Consider the following 19,738-nt stretch of genomic DNA (forward strand, 5'->3'; position numbering starts at 1 on the left):
AAGTTTAACTAAATCAGCCAATGCCCTGCTTCCATCAGTCAGTAAGTCACCTGGGTCAATCCACATCTTCCTTAACGCTGAAACCTTAACTTCCTGCAAAAAATAAGCAGAGAAAATTACACTGCACTTAGCAGTAAAAGGACATTTTGAATATATCCTTTATCAAGAGAGGGATACTCGGTATATCTGAGGGGTATAATAACATACTACAACACTTCAATAAAAGCTTTCACCTCCTCTCAAAGCCAAGTAAATTCTTAGATGCCCCATTTAACATAACGAAACAGCAATGAAAACAAAATCAAAATAATATAAAGCAAAACACACAAGGTATGTATCTTTCTTCATTGCTCCTTTTAATCACACTGCAAAACACTGATCAGCCATGTAGCCCTATTACTGTATCACTGCAGCACCCAGCCAGTAAACAGTTTCTACTTACCAACAAGATTATCTGCAAAGAATACAACTGACAGCTAACATGGACGGTGACAGTAGCTGAACTAATATCGGGTAATGCATGAATCTATGGTAACTCAAGCTGGAGCAAGACAGGATTTCAGAATCTAAGGGCTCGTAATTTATCAAATAAATTCTACTGATAGGGAATATTATTCCAATGATACAGCATCCAGTGAGAGGCACACAAGTATTTCAGACCTTGGGAACCTTCCCCTCCCCCCTCAAATCTTTGCTACAATTTCAATTAGTGACACATACAAAATTAAAACTAGATATCCACTATCAGAATGGGGGAGCAAAATTAACACTGGTAATATTCTCCCTAATGAACAGCATAAAGAACAAGACTGGATGTAGGAAAAACTTCAACTCAATGTTAGTTTTCTAAACTTTCTTCAAACAGCAAAGAAGAAACACTGGGGGAAGCATGTGGAAAAGGAACAGGGCACAATGTGAGCTCTAGGATTATTTTTTTTTAATATCTTACCTACCTCTGTGTATGTGTGTAAATAAATCTGTAATACAAACTCTGTAAAATCTTGTAGGAAGAACTTAAAAACCAAAACAAACAAGCAAAAAACCAAAGCAACTGATTTCATTTTGAGAAGCACGGATTAGCTGTTTTAGTAGAAAACAAGCAAATCCCAAAATGCATCTCTATGTAAAAGGGAAGCTGTCAGGGAAGACAAATCAAGCAATAGCAAAGTTTACTCCAGTACTCCAGTGGATATTAGCTCAAAGGTCGTTTCCTGTCTGAGCCAGAACCAGTATCCAGGACTACACAGGATGACAGATAGGTGAAACTGCCATGGCAAAGCAGCACAAGGTACATTCAAACAACCTCTCTCTTATTTTGGTGGGGCTTTTTGTGTTTGTTTGGGGTTTTTTTTACATACATTAAAGTCGCCAGAAGACTTATTTTCCCCCCATCCAAGAATTTCAGTTTTTCTATCACCACAGACAGCATTTTCATCTTTCTGTTTCTGGAGCTGAAGCAACACATCTTTTAAGAACCAGGAAGCCATGACACACTGAAGTTCTGACTCCACCATGAGGAGCTGGCAGCTTGTTTCCCACACTCACCTAGGAGTGTCACCACTAAACAACTGTTTGGGGCACGTTATCATCCATTTTTGCTTGAACCCACAGAAAAGTGACACCCTCTGCAAGCAGTTGCCTTGAAAGTAACTGATACAACAGAATTTAGCTGTGATATACCAGTTAAGTCTGTAGATTCAGTTGCGAGAAGAAAAACTGACTGCCAAAGAAATGCTTCTCAGGCTTACTGTAGTAGCAGCCTGTAATGAGAAAATGTTGTAAAGTGAGTTTTGGAAAGCTTATAGGACACACAGCTTTTTTTTTTATTTTAATGGGATTTTCTACATCCTCCTACTTAAGTATAAAGTACCACTTTAAATACCAAACACTAACTTCTGATTGTCCTCATGTGTCTGAGCAAAATGACAGGATGCTACACACTCAGGGACATTTAAACTGCTGCCTTTTGACAGCACAACTCCCAGCTGAAAGCATTTTGTCTTCTTGGTGAAAAAAATTAAAATATATATACACAATATGTATATGCAATAAATACATATACACCATATAAATAGATCTGTCCTGGTAACTGATTTAGGCACAGTATAACTGGATACTTTTGCCCTGTCTTCAGACAGATCCTTTGCATCTTCTGACAGCCTTCTATCTATCATTTGGGAAAAAAAATCATATACCCTGGAAGACAACATAACTGGTAAACTAAATATATACCCTTAGAGGAAAAAACACTTACCACTACTTAGCCAGCTCAACATAAAAATACCAAGTCAACATTGGATCTCATATCAGTGTGCATGCATGCACACATATACAAGTTGGAAACAAGGCCTGCATGGTTTGGGCACAAGTTTTTACTCAGCCCAGTTTGCAGCGTTAATGCAGGCACATTTAAACAGGTTCTGACCTAAGTGGAAAAATCGGCACAAGAAGATAACTCTGTGCTTTCTGCACAGGAACACACATAGCTTGTGTGGCCACCAACTTCCCCAGAGTAGAGATAGAAAATGAGAGAGGTGAGCAGAGAGATGAAATGGGGTTAAAAGAATTCCTTGAATTACGATGACACAGACTGAACTTCCTCTCAACTTCATCAACAGCAGAAACCAACAACAAAAACTACTGTGACTAGTTTACCAACTTCACCAATCAGATTTGGAAGACACTTTAAATGCCTGCTGCAGCCAAAAAGAAGCAAGTTTGGTATTTCTTTGTTTTCAACAAGTAGCTGCCAAAATACCTGCTACAGTTTTTCAACCTACTTGCACATTCACTAGGCAATTTTAATCACATACAGCTGTTCATGCAACTTTAATGGTGTTTTCCCCCCTGAAACATTAATTCCCCCTGAAACATTAATATTTCCTGGTTAACAGTCTCATATTATAAATCATGTTGTGAAATACAGCCTATTAAAGGGGGAAGTTTATGCAGAAGTTTTTGCTAAGCAACTGATACCCACAGAAACAGAACAAAATACCACTCTGCACACACAGGCATTCAAATGCCTGAACTAAACACATCAGAAGGGAACAGATCACATTGGCGCACACAGTATTGGTAGAACTGGGATTAGTTTGAACTGATTTCTTGTCCGTTAGGTTATTATTTTTTTAAAATTCATTTATTTTAAGAAGTGAAATACTGTTTAAATCTTATAAACTAGACTTTAATATCACTTTATGATTGCTCTTCTTTTACATCTAGAAGAGATCACCATGACCACCTGATTTGATCCCCTCCTTAATGTTGACTGAAGAACCACTCTCACGCTTTAAAACTTCTGGGTCTTCTTTGCTATATATAAATTAGCTGCCAAACATGACTGAAAAGATATTTAAAATGAAAACAGGAAGAGGAATAGAGGACAATCAAAGGCACTGTTTGCAATAGTCCTGCCTTGACCTCTATCTGGACAGCATTATCATACTTTCTTCATTGCCAAGATCAAGGCATATAAGGTTGAGGGCATATATTTTATTTAAACATACTGCAGAAGGACATTAAATTTTACAGGTCAGATTCTCCATGGTGCTTGAGCAAAGCTGGGCTGCAGGAAAGAGCAAACAGCCAGCTCACGTGACAGCTACCAAGGTGCAGCTTCCCTTTTATCTACCCAGAACAAACATCCTCAGCCTTGTTATGGCCAGACAGGTCCTTCAGTCCAACACACACTCTCTCTGCCTGGATTTTACAGGGATGACAGCTCATAGGGCCTATGGTACTGCCTTAACCAGCACCATTTGGTAATAGGTATGAGTTCCGCAGTGAGACAAAGTCCCGTTGTACAAACAGTTGCAAAAGGGGGTGGCAGCACTGCCAGTCTTTATCAGGTTTTTGCCCCCCCCCACCCCCACCCCCCGCCGCCCCGAGAGCTCCTTCACACAGACAGAAGTTCCCCCTTGCCTTTCAGAAGCACTCTTGGCCACCTCACGCCTAAACATTGTAATCGTACATGAAAGTTTCATACATAAGCAAGTTTCAGTGAATCAACCTCACAGTACTGGCATACAACCAACCATTCCAACCACATGATGCATTATTTCAACCATAACTATGAACCCAGATATGAAATGAGGTCCTGACTCATCCCAACTAAGGCACCTGAGATGACTGCATCCAGAGTCAAATTTCCCCATTGCATGGCCAGTGAGAACAGATGAGACATCTCCTGTGGATGTTATGGCCCTGAGAACACGTGTGACCCCCTGGGCATCAGCATTTGTGTTTTTGAATGCGCAGCTACGAGTCTTCACTGGCACACTCAGCTCTCCCTGCTGCAGAGAAACACCATGGATGCACAGATAGATGAATGCTAGGAAGGGATCAGTTTCATCTTATCTGGGGCAATCTTTCAGCCATATAACGAAATAAAAGTCTCCTGGGCACCTTAGAACAACATGTTTTCTGGCCAGGCAACCATGCCTCCCTCTCCAGGCTCCATGTGGTCTGCAGGTTTAATCTCATCCTCCTGCAAAGACACGGGCAGGAGCAGGGCCACCCTTAACTCCATTGACTGCTCCATGGCTGCACGCTTCAGGCAAAGCAGCATTCAGTTGTGTATGCCTATTAGGGCTCTAATACTGGAAACAGAAGTGGAACAGACAACCAAGCTAATTTAATCTAGCAAGGTAATTCACTTTCAGTATTAACCCACATCCCCTCCCACTGCCTCAAATGAATCAATGACAAGTGCCCAGCCTTCTCCTTACGGAAAGGGAATTGTATGCCTATTATCTTTATGCTTCACTCCATACACACTGTAGAAATGACTGTACTAGATTCTGAGCTTACTGATCTCATTGTGAGCAGGGATGGCTTCCACAGAAGTAACTATGTTGCTACTACTGTAAAGCAGGACGGAGATCTGAATTGGCCACCTGTTACTTAATGTACTCTCTGCAGTCAGAGTCTACTTTCCAGATGTTTTTTCTTGTTGCTGCTGCTGTTGGTTACCAAAAGCATGAAGCTTGGCAAGCACAAGAAGAAAGCCTCTCCTCCATTCCCCTCTGTCCCCATCCTGCTTTTGCAGGGCATGTATACGAGATAAACACTAAACAGTTCCCTTAGCTGTAGTGACTTGAGACATAAAAAGCAGAAAAATTCCCCTCATCGCAAGATTTTCTCAGTAAGGTGTCACCTTTTAACCCTTGTATAGATTAACTTTTTAGAGCAGGTACTTCTTTAAAGTACTCCCTATCCCTGCCCACAAGGAAAATAACATCTTCAGCTATGGAAGTATCTAGGCTCCTTCTTGAAAGTCAGGAAATTACACAGAAGGTTATTAAAACCTAGACATAAGACTGTTCCTCGGTCTGCAAGTTTTCCATTCACAATTTCTTACATTCAGAGGAAGTTTGCACCTACACACATGTGCGGTTGTGCAAGCCTGATATGCCATTATATATCCATCCGTCATCCAACTGGTTGCCAGTACTTTTGTGGAATTATGTTGAGGAAGTCAACTACAACCCCTCCTTCCTACAAGGGCTAACATACAGTGTCTCACACCTGCCAAGAGACGGAATTCATTCACTTCTAATAACGGCGGGCTTTCACTAGATCGCCTCCATAATTCTTAATCAGGCATTTGTACGTGGTCTTACCAGTGACAGATGTAGCTGCTTAGCTCTCACTCAGCTGGTTTCACTGCCAGAAATCTGCAGGCCAGGCAAGCTGGGAAAGTGTTATATGTTATGAAGTGCCAGGAGAGGGAGGGAAATCATCACCCAAGCTCTTCTGGGTCACTATCACGATGTCATTGATGTCACCGCTGCAACAATCAACCCTGAAGCACAACATGATGATTGTTTCCCCAAGTCACATTCACAGCGTGTTTGTTCCAGTAGGCTTGAAAATGAGGGGATGTGGCAGGCTAGGTTTTCCTGCTCAGTAGGTTTTTGCTCCAACCTAATTAAAAACATTCAGCAGTTCACTGAAGTTCCTTGCAAACTGCACGTGTCCCATGCTTTAAAACAAGCTCTGAAAGCAAAGAGCTTGGTTTTTGTTTTGTTTTGTTTTTTATCTTCCAAATGTCCTCCCCAGATGGACAGGACTCCTCAGAAATTTCTTTGTGATACTATACTGACGCTGCTGAAGCAGAAATGCTGAGCTGCTTCTAAATGATCTTTGTTTTACTGTTACTGTTAATGGCTTTTTTCCTCACCTAGAAGCTAACAAGGAAAGCCATTCTTGGTTCTCTGATGTGCAGAGAAGTGACAGCACAGCTCACGGGAAACAGGCAGCTCTGGTCACCTTGGTCTGAAACTGGGTCAGGGATGCCAGTCTGTGGTTATACCCAAGGAATATGCAAGTAATACTGGGATTTGGACACTGAGGACATGACCACCCTTTTCTTGCAGGCAGAACTTGGGTACTTCAGCTTTAGTGCTCTGAGAGAAGGCACCCTCCTCACAACTAAGGCATATTTTATGCACAAGTTTTTAAAAAAGGTCACATTTCTAGGAAACATGTCAGAGGATCTATGCAAGCAGCCAAGCCAGGCCCTGCACTGCCATACCACCTTAACCCAAATGCAAGCCACTGCTGGGAGATGGCCACCACCGTGCATTATGTTGATGCTTGTGGGAGAACGTGCACCAATGGAAAGTCAATTCAGCTCCAAGCAGTGTTAACACTGCTGGAGAAATTCAGCGGTAAAGACTACATCAGCGTCACACATTATGCTTGTAAGTTCATCCTCCCTACTGAAAACAGACCATTTGCCTGCCAAAAGTCGCTCCGACCTGGGGAACCGCAGCAGAGGACGGTGTCCACACAAAAAGCTTGAGAGCGCATCAGGAAAGCTCCTGCCATCAAAAAAGTGTTAAAGTATCCTCCAGACCAGCTAGCTCCCAGATTCAGCCTTTCTCAGGAACTGTACCTCAATGTTTCAAAAAACACCTGTCATCATCTCCAAAAGTAGAGTGCCCTTAAGCTGTACAGCCAGGAACACATTCCTTCAGGGTTGTAACAAGCAATTAATGGATGTGAAGCAATTACTTTTATACCCATACAAATGAAACTCCTCCAATGCAATTAACTATCCCTTATCATCTACTGTTGAATTTGCAGAAAGCATATGCTGTACACCCTCTCCTCCCCTAGCTTTTCCACAATTTTAATCAGTTTGTTTTAGCTAATGTAATGGAACCTACCTATTCTAGAGAAATAATATATGGCTGCAAATTATCTGAGTATTTTTAAAGTTTTTTTCATTTTGAATATAATTTCATTTGAGATTTTGCAGCTTTCATTTCTATTAATAAATTATTATTTCTTCTTTATAAGTGATGAGCTAGTGTGTCATGTAATTTTTTTCCCCTAAATAGACCAAGACTTTGATCTAATGGAAGTCCTTGCTGGGAGTAGAGAGACTTTCTGTCTAATTTAGTTACGAAAAATATTCAATTAAACTTGGGAGTTTAATTCATTTAGTTATGAAAATTAAATGAGCTCAATAAGGTACATTCGATTTGCCTTGGGGCGGGGGGGGGGGGGGGGGAAGGAAGAGAAGAATCTCTGAAAAGGGAACAAATAAAAAGGTAGAACAAAAGTAACTTTTCCTGCTCACGTTGAAAGGTGGGTAACATTTCCTGTGCCTATATAAAATATATCTACAATAAGTCCATGCAAAATTATATCCAGAAGCCACATGAATATCTGGTAGTAACACCCTAATTGTCTCCTGAGTATACAAAAATCCCCGTAGGTCATAATAAAGTTCATCCTAGTCAAGGGAAGATCTGACTCCTCACACCAGGAAGACACCATCCACACACAACATTTTTCCATCTCCACTTGGGGAAAAAGGAAAATATTGGAATTATTTTTAAAAACCAGAACAGCAACATGGACCTCTCAGACAGAAGCCCCCTTCTAGTTTTGCAGCCGTCACTTACCATTTTTGCAGATAGGACAGCACTGATCAGGCTCATACACTGGATCCACGCACTCAGTCTGGGGACAAGCTGAGACAGTGCACAGCACTTCGCCATTGGCTTCACAGCGACACTTCTCACATGGAGAAACCTGAAACACAAATCCAGCCACCTTTTAACCTTCTCACTTAACGCCCTCCTAAAGCCCACAATACCTACCTACCTTCCCATCTGCACTGTCCTTTCCTTCACCTCTTTTTCTTCTCACTTCAGAACAAATGCTTTTTGTGGTCTGAATAATGCAGACAGTGAGGCTGGGTGCCTGCAAAATTACCAAACCACAGCAGAAAAAAACCTCACAGGTTCTGCTCTGACCTCAGCAGCTAATGTGAAAAGGGATCTTGGGCACAAGAACACTTTAGGCTTTAACACAAATAAAGCCAAAATCTCCCTACCACATTTCTAATGAACTTCCAGCAAATTATGTTCCCAATTTAGATGAAATCCAGTTTAATTAGAGGTTAAAAAAGTAATTTAGCAAAAAATACTGTATTTACAGAAGAAAAAAATTATGAAATGAAATATGAAACTTCTTTTAATGGAAAGCCTTGTTGCAATTTTTCCAGGTTTGAAAGCTTTTTGGTAGCAGGAAGTTGCATTTTATCGAAAATTATCATTTTCAAAGAGAAGTCAGGAAAAAAACTATCCTTTGAATTCAGGTATTTCCCATAGGTTAACTCTATTTGGACCACTCCTGTAATACTTGTAACCTTCTGAAAAGAAGCTGCAATTCAAAGAAAGGGATGAAGCAAAATACATGTCATCCTTTTTACCTAGTGAAATATTACTGGTTTTGAAGAACTCCACAGAATAGGAGCACCACAAGATGACTACTTGAATGACCTACTTCAATGAAATCAATTCCAAACAAAACAGCATCAAGGCCCTATTTAAGAAAAAATGGACTTCCAAATGTCTGCATTTGCCACACGTACAACTCCAGCTGCTCTCTTCAGTGTTTCAGGTGCTGCTTGTTGCATCGCTGATGTCCTCGTACCACACAAGGAGCTGGAGGTGGAGGGAAGCAAGGGTACTGAAGAGCAATAAATGATGTACTGTGAATCTCATTGCTATACACAAAAACCCACACTGGCATCCATGCTCACACTGCGGGATGAAAATGCAGCTGAATGTTATTATTAGTGATACTCTAAATCTATAATCTCTGCAGATTCTTGGTTTACTTAAGGATGAGGGGTTTTTTTTGTTGTTTTTTTTTTTTTTTTTTTTTTTTACGAACCCCTTTTCATTCCAGACTCCAGTTGATGCAAACAACCACCCATTGCATTTCTCCAATAAAAGCAGAGTAACCACGAATCTAAAAAAAAAAATTATATTAATTCTCTGTGAAGAATCATCCAGATGTCTAACTTGCAGATGATCTCTTTCTTCTCCCTATTTCTATAGGCAGCCCATATTTTCATCAAATCCATTCTCTGCTTGCTTGCCTCTTTCACATCCTTCTCACTTCCAAAGTTCAAACATGCTGATGCTTGCACAGCACCAGCTCCAACTAAATGCTCATCCATGCTTTGCCACTTCTCTTCCCACCTGCCAGGGCTGTTATTTGCTTATGCACTCACATATCTTTCACGCTGTCCCCTCTGCTTAGAAAGCCTAAATAGGGTCTCTTGCTGTGTTGCTTTCTGCTTTTACTACTATTATTTATTTCAGGTTTCCTTTGCTAGCTACTCATTTCCAGTTTTCTCTTTGCTTTAACTCTACCAAGGATAACACCGCACTATACATTTATAAAATGCCACAAGGAGGCTGACAGCCCAGTACTGCAGATTTTTATTGTAGGCTTTGGGCCAAGAATTTTGTCCAGTAATTGTTTATAAGCTGCCACGTTCGCTTGCAGAGCTGGAGTGTCAGTGGATGAGGAGGCTTCTGATCCAATGATCAAGAGTCGACAGACTCAGGTATCCCAGGTAATGACTTGAACCACACATGAAACTTTTGAGCGCCAGCAAACCTGAGCTCCTACCTATCTGCTAGTCAACAGTAAGAATCCTTCCCTCTGGAGTTACAGCCACAAACAATACATACTAAATTATGAAAACATGCTTTTTAAGGAGGACTGGGTTTTTTTTTTTCTTTTTATTATGAAGGAACTCTACTTGATCAAAGCTACCAGAACTCAATTCCAAGGATCAGGCTCAACAAGGCTAGCTTTCAATCAGTTTTTAACATTTTTTGCCATGACTTGAAAAAAATGCAAATTTGCCAGTCATCACTGTTCAATGAGACCAGTAACTACAACAACAGATACTCCTTCTCCCAGGACAACACTTAGCAGCTGTGCCATTCAATATTAGAAGTGATATAAAAAACAGAGTATCTGATGATAATCAGGAAACAAGACAGCACACAGATGTTATTCCTAAAATCTCTCATCTGTAAAATTTAAACATATTCTAATTACATAGGTTGTTACTAGAATTCTAAATTTGACAGAAGCCTAAAATTCTTACAACAAGAAGCCATTTAATGAAGCACTGAAAATACTATCAAATGAGAAACAAAATTGCTCTAATCTTTATCTAATAATGATGATTCAGAATAATGCATTTCCATCCTATACAGCACATAGACTTGAGGATTACATCTTTCATGAACAGAGCACACTGTTAATGTGATTTTGCATTCACAAATAACCTTCCTGTGTAATAAATCATGGGATTTCAGGGGAACACATTTAGTACACATTTAATAAGTACTGTCATCTATACAAGCCACCAGTATAAGTAGTGGTAGCAAGGTTAAGGAAGGTCTCCATGTGCTTATTTCTACAAAGATCTTTTCAGGCATGTAAGTGAACCACAATGGCTGCCAAAACGGTATTACTGTCAACCTTTATCTGCTCATCTTTGGACTAAACGGTAGTATTGCTTTTTATATATGATCAGGATGCAGCAGGAACTGTAGAAAAGGCCCACTTCTTTCTGCATCTTAATGGCAACTTAATACTCAGACACATAATCATCACTAGAGGGAGAGAGAGAGACAATAAGACTGTGCGTATATGCAACAACAATTAAATAAATCAGAATGAAAAGACACATTTGGTCCTTCATTTCCTCTCTTCTACTCTTACACGTAAGCGCGTTCCCTGCAGCGCAGTTCCTAGTGGCAGCCCATGCAACAAGCATCCCACTTGTTCATCTCTGAAACGACCTGCCCAGCAGCACTAACGCTTAGCACATCTGACATAACCAGGCTGGACTGGAAATAATACCACCTATCAACCTCTCTCTGAAGACTAATGATACCACATCCCTGTGGTCTACAGATGAAGCTATTAACTCTATAACAGCAGTGGTTCTGCCTATGCAAAACCCACGGGAAGATAACAAGAGGCACAGAAGTCTTACAAGTTCACCAGGCAGCCATAAAACCTGTAGAAAACAGAGTGCAGATGGCAAAAAAACCCCCACAAAAACTTCTTCAGAATTGTTTAAAGGGAAGTTTATGAGCAGATGTATAAATGGACTTGCAGATGTTGTAAAAAAGCAAACACAGCATTGTGTAAACAGGTAGATTTCCCACTAGTGGGACATGAAAAGAACTGCAGCTCATTAAGAGCAGTAGGTTTATGCAGCAACTTAAGTGTAAATTGGCATAATTAAAAAGTGACAAATCATTTGCAATCACTAAAGTTCTGGTACAAAGTAATTTGAGCTCTTCTCCCTTTCCAACATGGCAAATTTTACTTAAAAGCACAAAAGAAACCAAAACCAAACGAACAAAAAAAATCTGAATTTAAAATAAATTAATTATATATATATATATATATATATATAAAATCTGCACTTGGTTCCTTGAGCCTTGAAAACATCCAGGTTTTAAAAAAAAAATCAATCATCATCCCAAACTTATCTGCTATTGTGCTGGAATTTTTATTAATATTTCCTTGCCACTTACACAACTCGGGAGAACATGAATGGGGTTAGGCTGACAAGAATAAACCTATCAGCCTTGGCTTTACTTCAAAAATACCACAAATGTTTCAAACATTTTTCAAAGTTTGTTGACTTCCATATTTCCAAGCAACTTATTCACAAATAAGTACAATTTTCAGCAGGAGAGAAATTCTAAAAAAAACACATGAAGCAACAACTTCCAAAAACATAGGTTCTTTCCAAACATGACACTTCTGAAGGTAACTTATGGTCCTTGTCAGGCTCTGACATAAAGTCAGCCTGTATTTTCAAATCGTACTGTAAGACTGAAAAACATCTAGTGGAACACGTTCTCAGCAACCTCCAGCTCCAGTGCAGAATTTCATCCTTGCTGCATTTCACCAACTAAGGCTTTTGCTCCCAGTTCTACTTGTATGGATGCTGTGATCCCTCTGCCATCCTGCCTCACAATACCCACAGAGGAGTAGAGTGGAGCTGATGGAAACAACTTTATGAGACCTCATCCTTCCCCCACACACCTGTGTTGTGTTTTGTGTCGACATCCATGTCCTTTTTGAAAACAGAAAAAGCACCTCCATGCGCATGCATGCACACACACACTCAAAGCCTGCAGAAAGGACTGTGAATCAAAGAACAAACGCATCAAACCTCCCATTCCCTGGTGCACACAGCTTTCGAGTTACCACTGGCTCTGGCCGGGGCAATTTTTTGCCATGCCAAGCCATAGAAAAGTTTTATATAAGCAAAATCCCAAATTTGCATGGATATTTACTCATCTAGACATAAATGTGCAGAAAATCTCACTTAAAAGTTAGTAGGTCACATTTTTCTTCCTTTAGTGATGCCAGGTACTCTTTGCCACAAATAATAGATGCGGACACAGAGAAAAATCAGATTACTATCCATTTATAACTCCTTCCCTGACCTTCACCAAGAGACAGGATATTAGTAAACTCTCTAAAACCATCAACTTTAAACTTGTAAAATGACCTCTGAAACTGTGAGCAATTACCTGCATTTGCAATTGCTTCCACCGAGCAGCAGCAATCTGACCACATCTGTACCTTACCCTGCCAGACATCTCCACTGACTGCAGTGGCATGGGCAAACAGCTGCATTTACAGTTTTGTGCTCACAATATTGGAACCAACATTGAAGCTCAACTAAAAACCAAGGTCTTCACACATCAAAATAAACAGGGTGCTGTCCCACCGCCTAAATGCATCAGTAACTTCCCTTGCACATCCTGGGCAGACAACCCTTCTCACCTGTGTTTCCAAAGCTGGCCTACAAAAAGTAGTAAGGGAACCGATGTTTCGTTACAGGAAGGTATCAACACAAGGGCTGAAGGCTAAATGGGGTTAAAAAGAAAGCTGAAACCAAAGCCTTTTCAGAACATTTCTGTAAATGTCATTGTTCAGCAGTCCTTTTTTACCAAGGTTGCCAGCCATGTTCAAATGTAACAGGGAGCCTTAAGGTTCTATTCTCTCACTACATGCTTAACACAATAAGGTATTTCAGTCTTGCTTTACAGCCATCAATACAAAACCACTATACAAATAGACAAAGAAATGCAATTTGTTAGAAAAGCACGAATGAAGAGTGGGGAGAAGCATTTAAAACTCTGACCTACAGAGAACGTGTGCAGAAGCATCACTGTTTTGGCCACCCCTCAGAATTAACTTTGCTGGAAAAGGAAGGACCTCACAATCCATCTCTGAAAATGTCACACCAACTAGCAGCTGTTAAAAGTACCTTCTCCCTCTTAAGGCAGAAACAGCTACCCCAAGACCGAATGCAATCCTTGAGGGTGACATGGAAAAAGGGAGTATGCTACAATGCTGTCTGCCATACTTTGAAATCCACTATTGTTCTACACATTATTCCCGATAGAGAGCATGGGAAAACACTGTGATTTATTCCAGAGAGAGTAATTCTGCTCATTTATTTATTTTTCAGTAAGTTCAAAACATGGAAAGACATTATGAATCAAAGTTAAGTTTCCAAGAACATGCAAACACCAGAGAGCAGAGGTGGCAATTTATTTACAGCCTTCACAAATACATTTTCTTTTTCTCCATCCTGAGAGAGGCTCAAGCTTCCAGAACCCTGAACTGGATTTCGTACTCCCCTCAACATATTCAGCTCAAAAATCTCTGGTGTGTTCCAAAGTGGGGTTTGGACTAGCCCTGTATCTAACAGTCCTTTGCAAGCCAATTCTTAAGAGCCTGCTTGCAAATCTCAGCCACAATAAAACACTACAGGGAAAAAGGTAAGGTAAGCAAGCAGAAAATCAGCCCCAACTACAGAACTTTTCAGTTGCACTGTAATAAGTTGCATTTTCAATGACAATGACCTTGCACAGTAATGTTAAAGAGGTCCTAGTCTAAAAGGATTCCCCTAATTATAAAGCTTTGCAAGTCCTTTGTTTAGGTATCACTGTGATCCAGACTTCGAACCACACTCTTAAAAAAGAAGGCCCACAGTAATTCTCAGAAAGCAAACCTTATCCAACCTTGGCAGCACAGTTTAAATCGTTAAAGAGAGCAATGACTGTTAAAAAAAGGTGTATCATCACAGGCTGATTACTAGGAATAAAGTCAGCCCACAAAACCCTGCTTGATCCCTGCAAAGTAGAAGTTTCACACATAACAGTTAAATAAGGAAACAAATGAATTGCTGAAAATTTTCATAAAATCCACATCACCTCCGAGTAGCATCCTTCCAAGTACCGTTTTTTACTGTAAATACCAAAGGAATTGATAAAGATCAGCCCCCTCATTTAAAAATGTTACAGTATCACAGAGCAAGAAAGGCCGTATTTAAGGGTAGCATTTTACCGCACTGCAAAAGTAGTATTAACACAGAAATGAAAAGGGGAGGGTGAGACCCAGAACACCCTCCGAGAAAGCACCCGAGGAATATAATGCCACTTTGAACACGAGAAGGACCCACAAAACGACTTTTGGCTTCAGCCCTTACCATGAACTCCTCTAGGGTCTGGTAGGTTTTCCCTCGAAACTCGCAGTAGTTCTTCCTCTCCTTGCACTGCGGGCAGCACTGCGTGGTGTCCACATGGACACACCGAGGGTGGAGCCTGGGGCACTCGGGCTGTATGCACAGCGGGCCCTCCTCGGTGCAGAGGCAGGGGCAGGCGGAGGGGCCCGGCGCAAACTTCTCCCCAATGGAATATACGAAGCCGCTTTCGTCCACGCAGCCTTTCCCACGGTAGTCCGGATAGGCATACTCCTCCGGGGGCTCGGGAGTCACGCTCGCAACGGCTTCTGGGAGAGACAAGTCTTCAGCCACCTGAGGCTCCTCGGGAGCGGCATCCCTTTGCTCTTGCACTTGAATGCTCCCAGATTTACTGCTCGTCCCCTGGCTGTTCCAAGCCTGCTTTTGCTTAGTCCAAGACTCCTTGTTCAAGTAGTTCCTGTTTCCTTTGCTCTTCCAGTCCCTGCTACCCTCCTCCCTCCCGCTCCTGCCGATCTCATTCATTTTCCCTGGGCCTGTCTGGCTGTCCCTTGTAGATGTGTGATCCCTCTTTTCCTGGCTTGCCTTTATCTCCTGTTTGTCTTGAGCCTTGGCCAGTTTTTGCACAGGTATGGTGGAGCTACAGAGGGCAACCATGAGGCAGCAGGTTACAAGAAAAGAACTAGAAAGAGCTCCAATTGCCATTGCAGTAGAGCTGGGCATCACCTACTGCATCCCACAGGGGACACTGCATTCACATCGGAGGGAAGCACTTCACAGATCCACAGTCCCTAGGAAGAGAAGGATAAGGAACACTTCAGCTGCTGCACTTTTTCACACCCTACACCCACGCACCCACCCCCCGGCCTCCACCGATGCAACATCTCAAACAACACGCAACCTGCCTCGGTAGTTTATGCAAAAGGCAAACAACAGCCTGGTGCTGCATCCCTCCTCCTCCTCCCCCGCTCTGCCAAGTCTTATAAATAGCAGGGCTCTGGACACAGACCCGGCGTCTTCGCCTCCGTGAAGAGCACCACGCACAACTCCAGGGAGTTCGGATTTGCAAAGGCAGGTGCATGCAAAACCCAGAACGTTTGGAGGTTATTTTTCCTTTCAAATGACAACACGTGAAGAGGATGGACGCTTGCTGAATTAAATGAAGCTCCCCTACACACAGCAGAGTCCGGAAAAGAAATCACCCAACGGAGTCCCAGTTGCTGACTGCGTGCTCGATGGTTTTCATTAACCTCTTATCCAGTCTTGAAGTATGCTGCTGTTTTGGGGTTTTTCTTAAATACCTGCCAGCCAGCACATTTCTGTCAAAGACAACTAAACCCATGCGCATTAAAGCAAGCAGAGCCAAACTACCCCGCTGCCGAACTACCTAAACAAGCACACACCACCTCCTCCTCCTCCCCGTGCTTAAGGCAGAGCAGCGCCGTTAGGAGTTTCCGCAGCAGAGGCTCATTTAACCCACATCCTCCAGGAGTTCAGCGACACTCCCGGCACCTGTCCGTAAAACACTGCACTCCGAATCGGCACAAACCCAACCAAAACACGTCCACGGCTCCGGCCACGGCAAGCGAAGGCGCTCCAGCCTCCCGGCACGGCCCCACCTCCGCGGTACCGCTCCCCAAAGCCATTTAAAAGCCTCCCTCCCTCCCTGCCCGCCCGCCTCCCCCGGCCCTCACCGGCGGCCCGGCGGGGGCGGCGGCACCGGGGGGCAGCGCGCTCCGCCCGCCCAAACTTTCCAGCGGGCCGGGCAGCGCCGCCCGACCCCCCTGCCGCTGGGGGAGCCGGGGCCAGCCCCTTCCCCGGCCCTGCAACGTCCCCCGCGGCCCGGCCCGGCGCCTCCCTACCTGCGGTGGAGCCCGGCTCAGCCCCGCCGGCGGCTCGGGGCGCCAAGCCTCGCCCCCCGCCCGGCTCCCATGGCGGGGCCGCGGGCGGGCGGCCGGCGTCGGCTTGTTGCTGCCCGCCCGCCGCCGCCGCGGACCCGCAAAGCCCGCAGCGCAGCGCGGCAGCCAGGCGATCCGGCCCCGCCGCCCCGAGGGCGGGCTCCGCCGCGGCCCCCGTTTCTCTCACATGGCGGCCGTGCGCCGCCGGCCCCGGGAGCGGCGGCAGCGGGGCAGGACGGGCGCTCCCTCCCTGCCTCCCTCCCTCCCTGCCTCCGTCCGCCCGCCGGGCCGGGCGCAGCGCGGGGACTCGCCACGGGGCGGCAGCGCCTGGTGCGGCCGCGCAGCGCCCCTGCCCGCCCCTCCCCGCCGGCGGTGTGGGGGGCGGGGGGCAGACCCACTCGTGCCGTCGGGCCCCACGGCGGGCACGCTCCGGGCCGGGAGGGGGGCGCCCCGCGCAGCGGGCGGGCGGCTGCGGAGAGGGAAAGCGGGGCACGGGGGGCCGGCCGGGGCGCAGCCCCGCACACCGGCGGCCGAAACTTTTGCAGGTGTCAGGGCGTCAGGTCGGGGCCTGAGCCCCGTGCGCCGCCCGCGGCTCGGACGGGCGCGCTCCCGCGGCGAGGCGCGCCCCCCGCCTGCGGGGCCCGGCCGCAGCCCCGCGCTATAGCCGAGCCGCGGGGGGGGTGGGGGCGCGGTTAAACAGGGTCCGGCGGGGCCGTGCAGGCCGTGCCCCCGGGCTGTCCCCACGGCCGCGGTGGCGGCTCTGCCTTAGCCCGCTCCTGCCGGCCTTTTCTGGCAACGAGGTGGTACGTGACCTGCTAGTTGAGATATTGAGTTACGCTTTCGAACGGCCGATGGACGCTTCTGTAATTAAATATAATTGCAGTTTTTCTCCTTTATACTTTTTGGTACGGAAAAAGGGACAGGATGGTCCATTATAAAGATGATGGCTGCAACACACTTAGCCAGACTGTTGGGACAGAACACCAAAGGAAAGCTAGAGGTGCTTTTGTTCTGGAGCTGAGAAAGGGCTTGGAACGCAAAAGGTTACTTATTTATGTATTTATTTTTAAGCCGCATTTTATGACATACCAGTATAATCTTCTTGAGTTTTGCTGTACAGATGTTCCAGAGCAGTCCCAGCTGCACTAATCCTGCTGCTGCAGTAGCTCTTTAGCAGCCTGCTGTGCCCGACTTGTGGCTAGGGCTGGTTTTCCCGAAGTACTTGGCACTATAACTGAAATTTTTTAAGGTAGGTAAACCTTGTAGAATTTTTTTTTTTTTTTTTTTCATTAAAATGGTAGCACTGCAGTATCAGTACCCAGGAGAGCACCGAAAATCTGCTGGATACTAATGTTTCACTGTTAAGTACCATCATGAGCGCCTGTTATTTGTGAAAACCAAGACACTTAAACTCCTCCACAGGAGGATGCAGGTGCTAAACTCTTCTGGCTGCTGGGTTCTCGCTATAAACAACTGAGTCCTGTCTGTTCACAAAATTATTTCTATTGACATCATCTCATATCTCCCAGTGAGATATTCACCAGCTAAATAATGGTTTAATCTGAAACTTTAAAATACAGAACTAAAGTTTTGAAGGGTACGAAGAAGTGTTTCCATAGGTTGCGCTAGTAAAATGAAATTCCACATTGCTACGGGATTGCTAGGCAAAGTCTTACAGAGTTAAGCTAGACCTTTCACATTACCTGACTAATAATCATTAAGAAGTATTTGCCTTCAACTTATCGTCTTATTACCTCTGAATAAAGAGTTTAATCTTTGCCTTTTCTGAAACAGTAATTTTATATAGCATAAGCTGCCATGGGGCGACCAACCATACACCACATCGGTGATTCTTGGAAGAACAACATGAATGCCCATCCTAGGCTTTGCATTCACAAGCCTGTAAGCTTTGCTATCAAGCAGCAGCTAGTTGTGGCTAGAGCAAACCAGAAGGAAACAGGGGGCCTAGGAAGGCACTGCTATGTCTATGATAAAGAGGAGAGAGAAGCCAGTTTGTTGTTCTGACATTTTCACATGTTCCCAGGTGAAACTGGTACAAAATCTGAGTTCTACAGCATTCAGGTCTTTCTCTGTAGGAGCTCTGCCTCTCCCAGACCTAGTTATGTGGCACACAGATCAGCCAGGGCTGAAGGTTCAAGACACCGCTGTGTAACAAGAAGGGCAAAGCCTCTGAGCACTTGCATAGCAACAGACTACAGCTCCTTCTAACCTTCTCGGCAAAGAAAAAGGTAAATACCCTCGTTTCTTTTTCTAGAAGATTTCTCACTGATCTCCAGCCTCTGTTTATTCAGTTTCATATGTATATTAAGTGATGGATTGTACCTGACATTAGGACCCTTGCAGAACTGATGCCAGACTGCTTCATTAGTGTCATAGCATCAATTTGCAATATATTATAGTCGAAATGGTCAAACAGAAGATATGTAAGAAATATTTGGTGGGGTTTTTTTCCATGTGAGGTCTCAACTAGAAGAAGAGAGAAATGTGAAAATCTGTTATTTGAAGGATGCTTTTAACAATGTCTTTAATGTGAGATTTATACTTCTGATATAATATAAGAGGCCCTGGAGTCTGAGTCCTTCTGTTTATTCATGGGATAGACACAGCGTAAAATCACAGGTCCAAGTTTCCCCACTCTGCTGTCCCCCTAGGCAACAGTAGCAAGGACAACTGTGTCTCTGGATGAGAATCAAATTCTGCATCTCGTTCAAGACAGCTTCCTTTTTGCTGGGTCTTGTCTGCATGATAAGAACTTTGCATTAGCTGTATCAGAGCTGTCAGGAGCAAACAGTCTGCTGGTTTTAGCTTATTTTTACTACGAATTAGCCTACTTTTACTAGGAAGAAATTGAACGGAAAACAAAAAAGGAAGCCAGCAACCGAGATAAAGATGGTGTTGGTGAGGAATGGACTTAAATTAAACTAGTGTGATGATCATCTCTGTTAGACCAACCCGGAGACAGCGA

The 19,738-nt window shown here is 43.9% G+C and overlaps 1 protein-coding gene across 4 annotated transcripts in view; it reads right to left on the reverse strand.

Moving 5' to 3' along the window:
- VWC2 (von Willebrand factor C domain containing 2) overlaps positions 1 to 19,738 on the reverse strand; it is an 81,982-nt gene that overhangs the window by 42,101 nt on the left and 20,143 nt on the right. The window contains exons 1-3 of one of the 4 annotated variants that reach the window (XM_055705950.1): positions 16,717 to 17,070; positions 14,864 to 15,645; positions 7,920 to 8,049 (exon numbers count right to left, since the gene is read on the reverse strand). In XM_055705950.1, the coding sequence (XP_055561925.1) occupies positions 7,920 to 8,049; positions 14,864 to 15,577 (844 nt within the window). In that variant the 5' untranslated portion in view covers positions 15,578 to 15,645; positions 16,717 to 17,070. Of the gene's footprint in view, positions 1 to 7,919; positions 8,050 to 14,863; positions 15,646 to 15,863; positions 16,364 to 16,408; positions 16,429 to 16,716; positions 17,071 to 19,738 lie in introns of those variants that run through there. The other 3 variants (XM_055705951.1, XM_027798602.2, XM_014276156.3) reach the window with 3 other exon arrangements.

Source organism: Falco cherrug, chromosome 3 (assembly GCF_023634085.1).
Source record: "Falco cherrug isolate bFalChe1 chromosome 3, bFalChe1.pri, whole genome shotgun sequence".
In the NCBI taxonomy this organism is placed as follows: Eukaryota; Metazoa; Chordata; class Aves; order Falconiformes; family Falconidae; genus Falco; species Falco cherrug.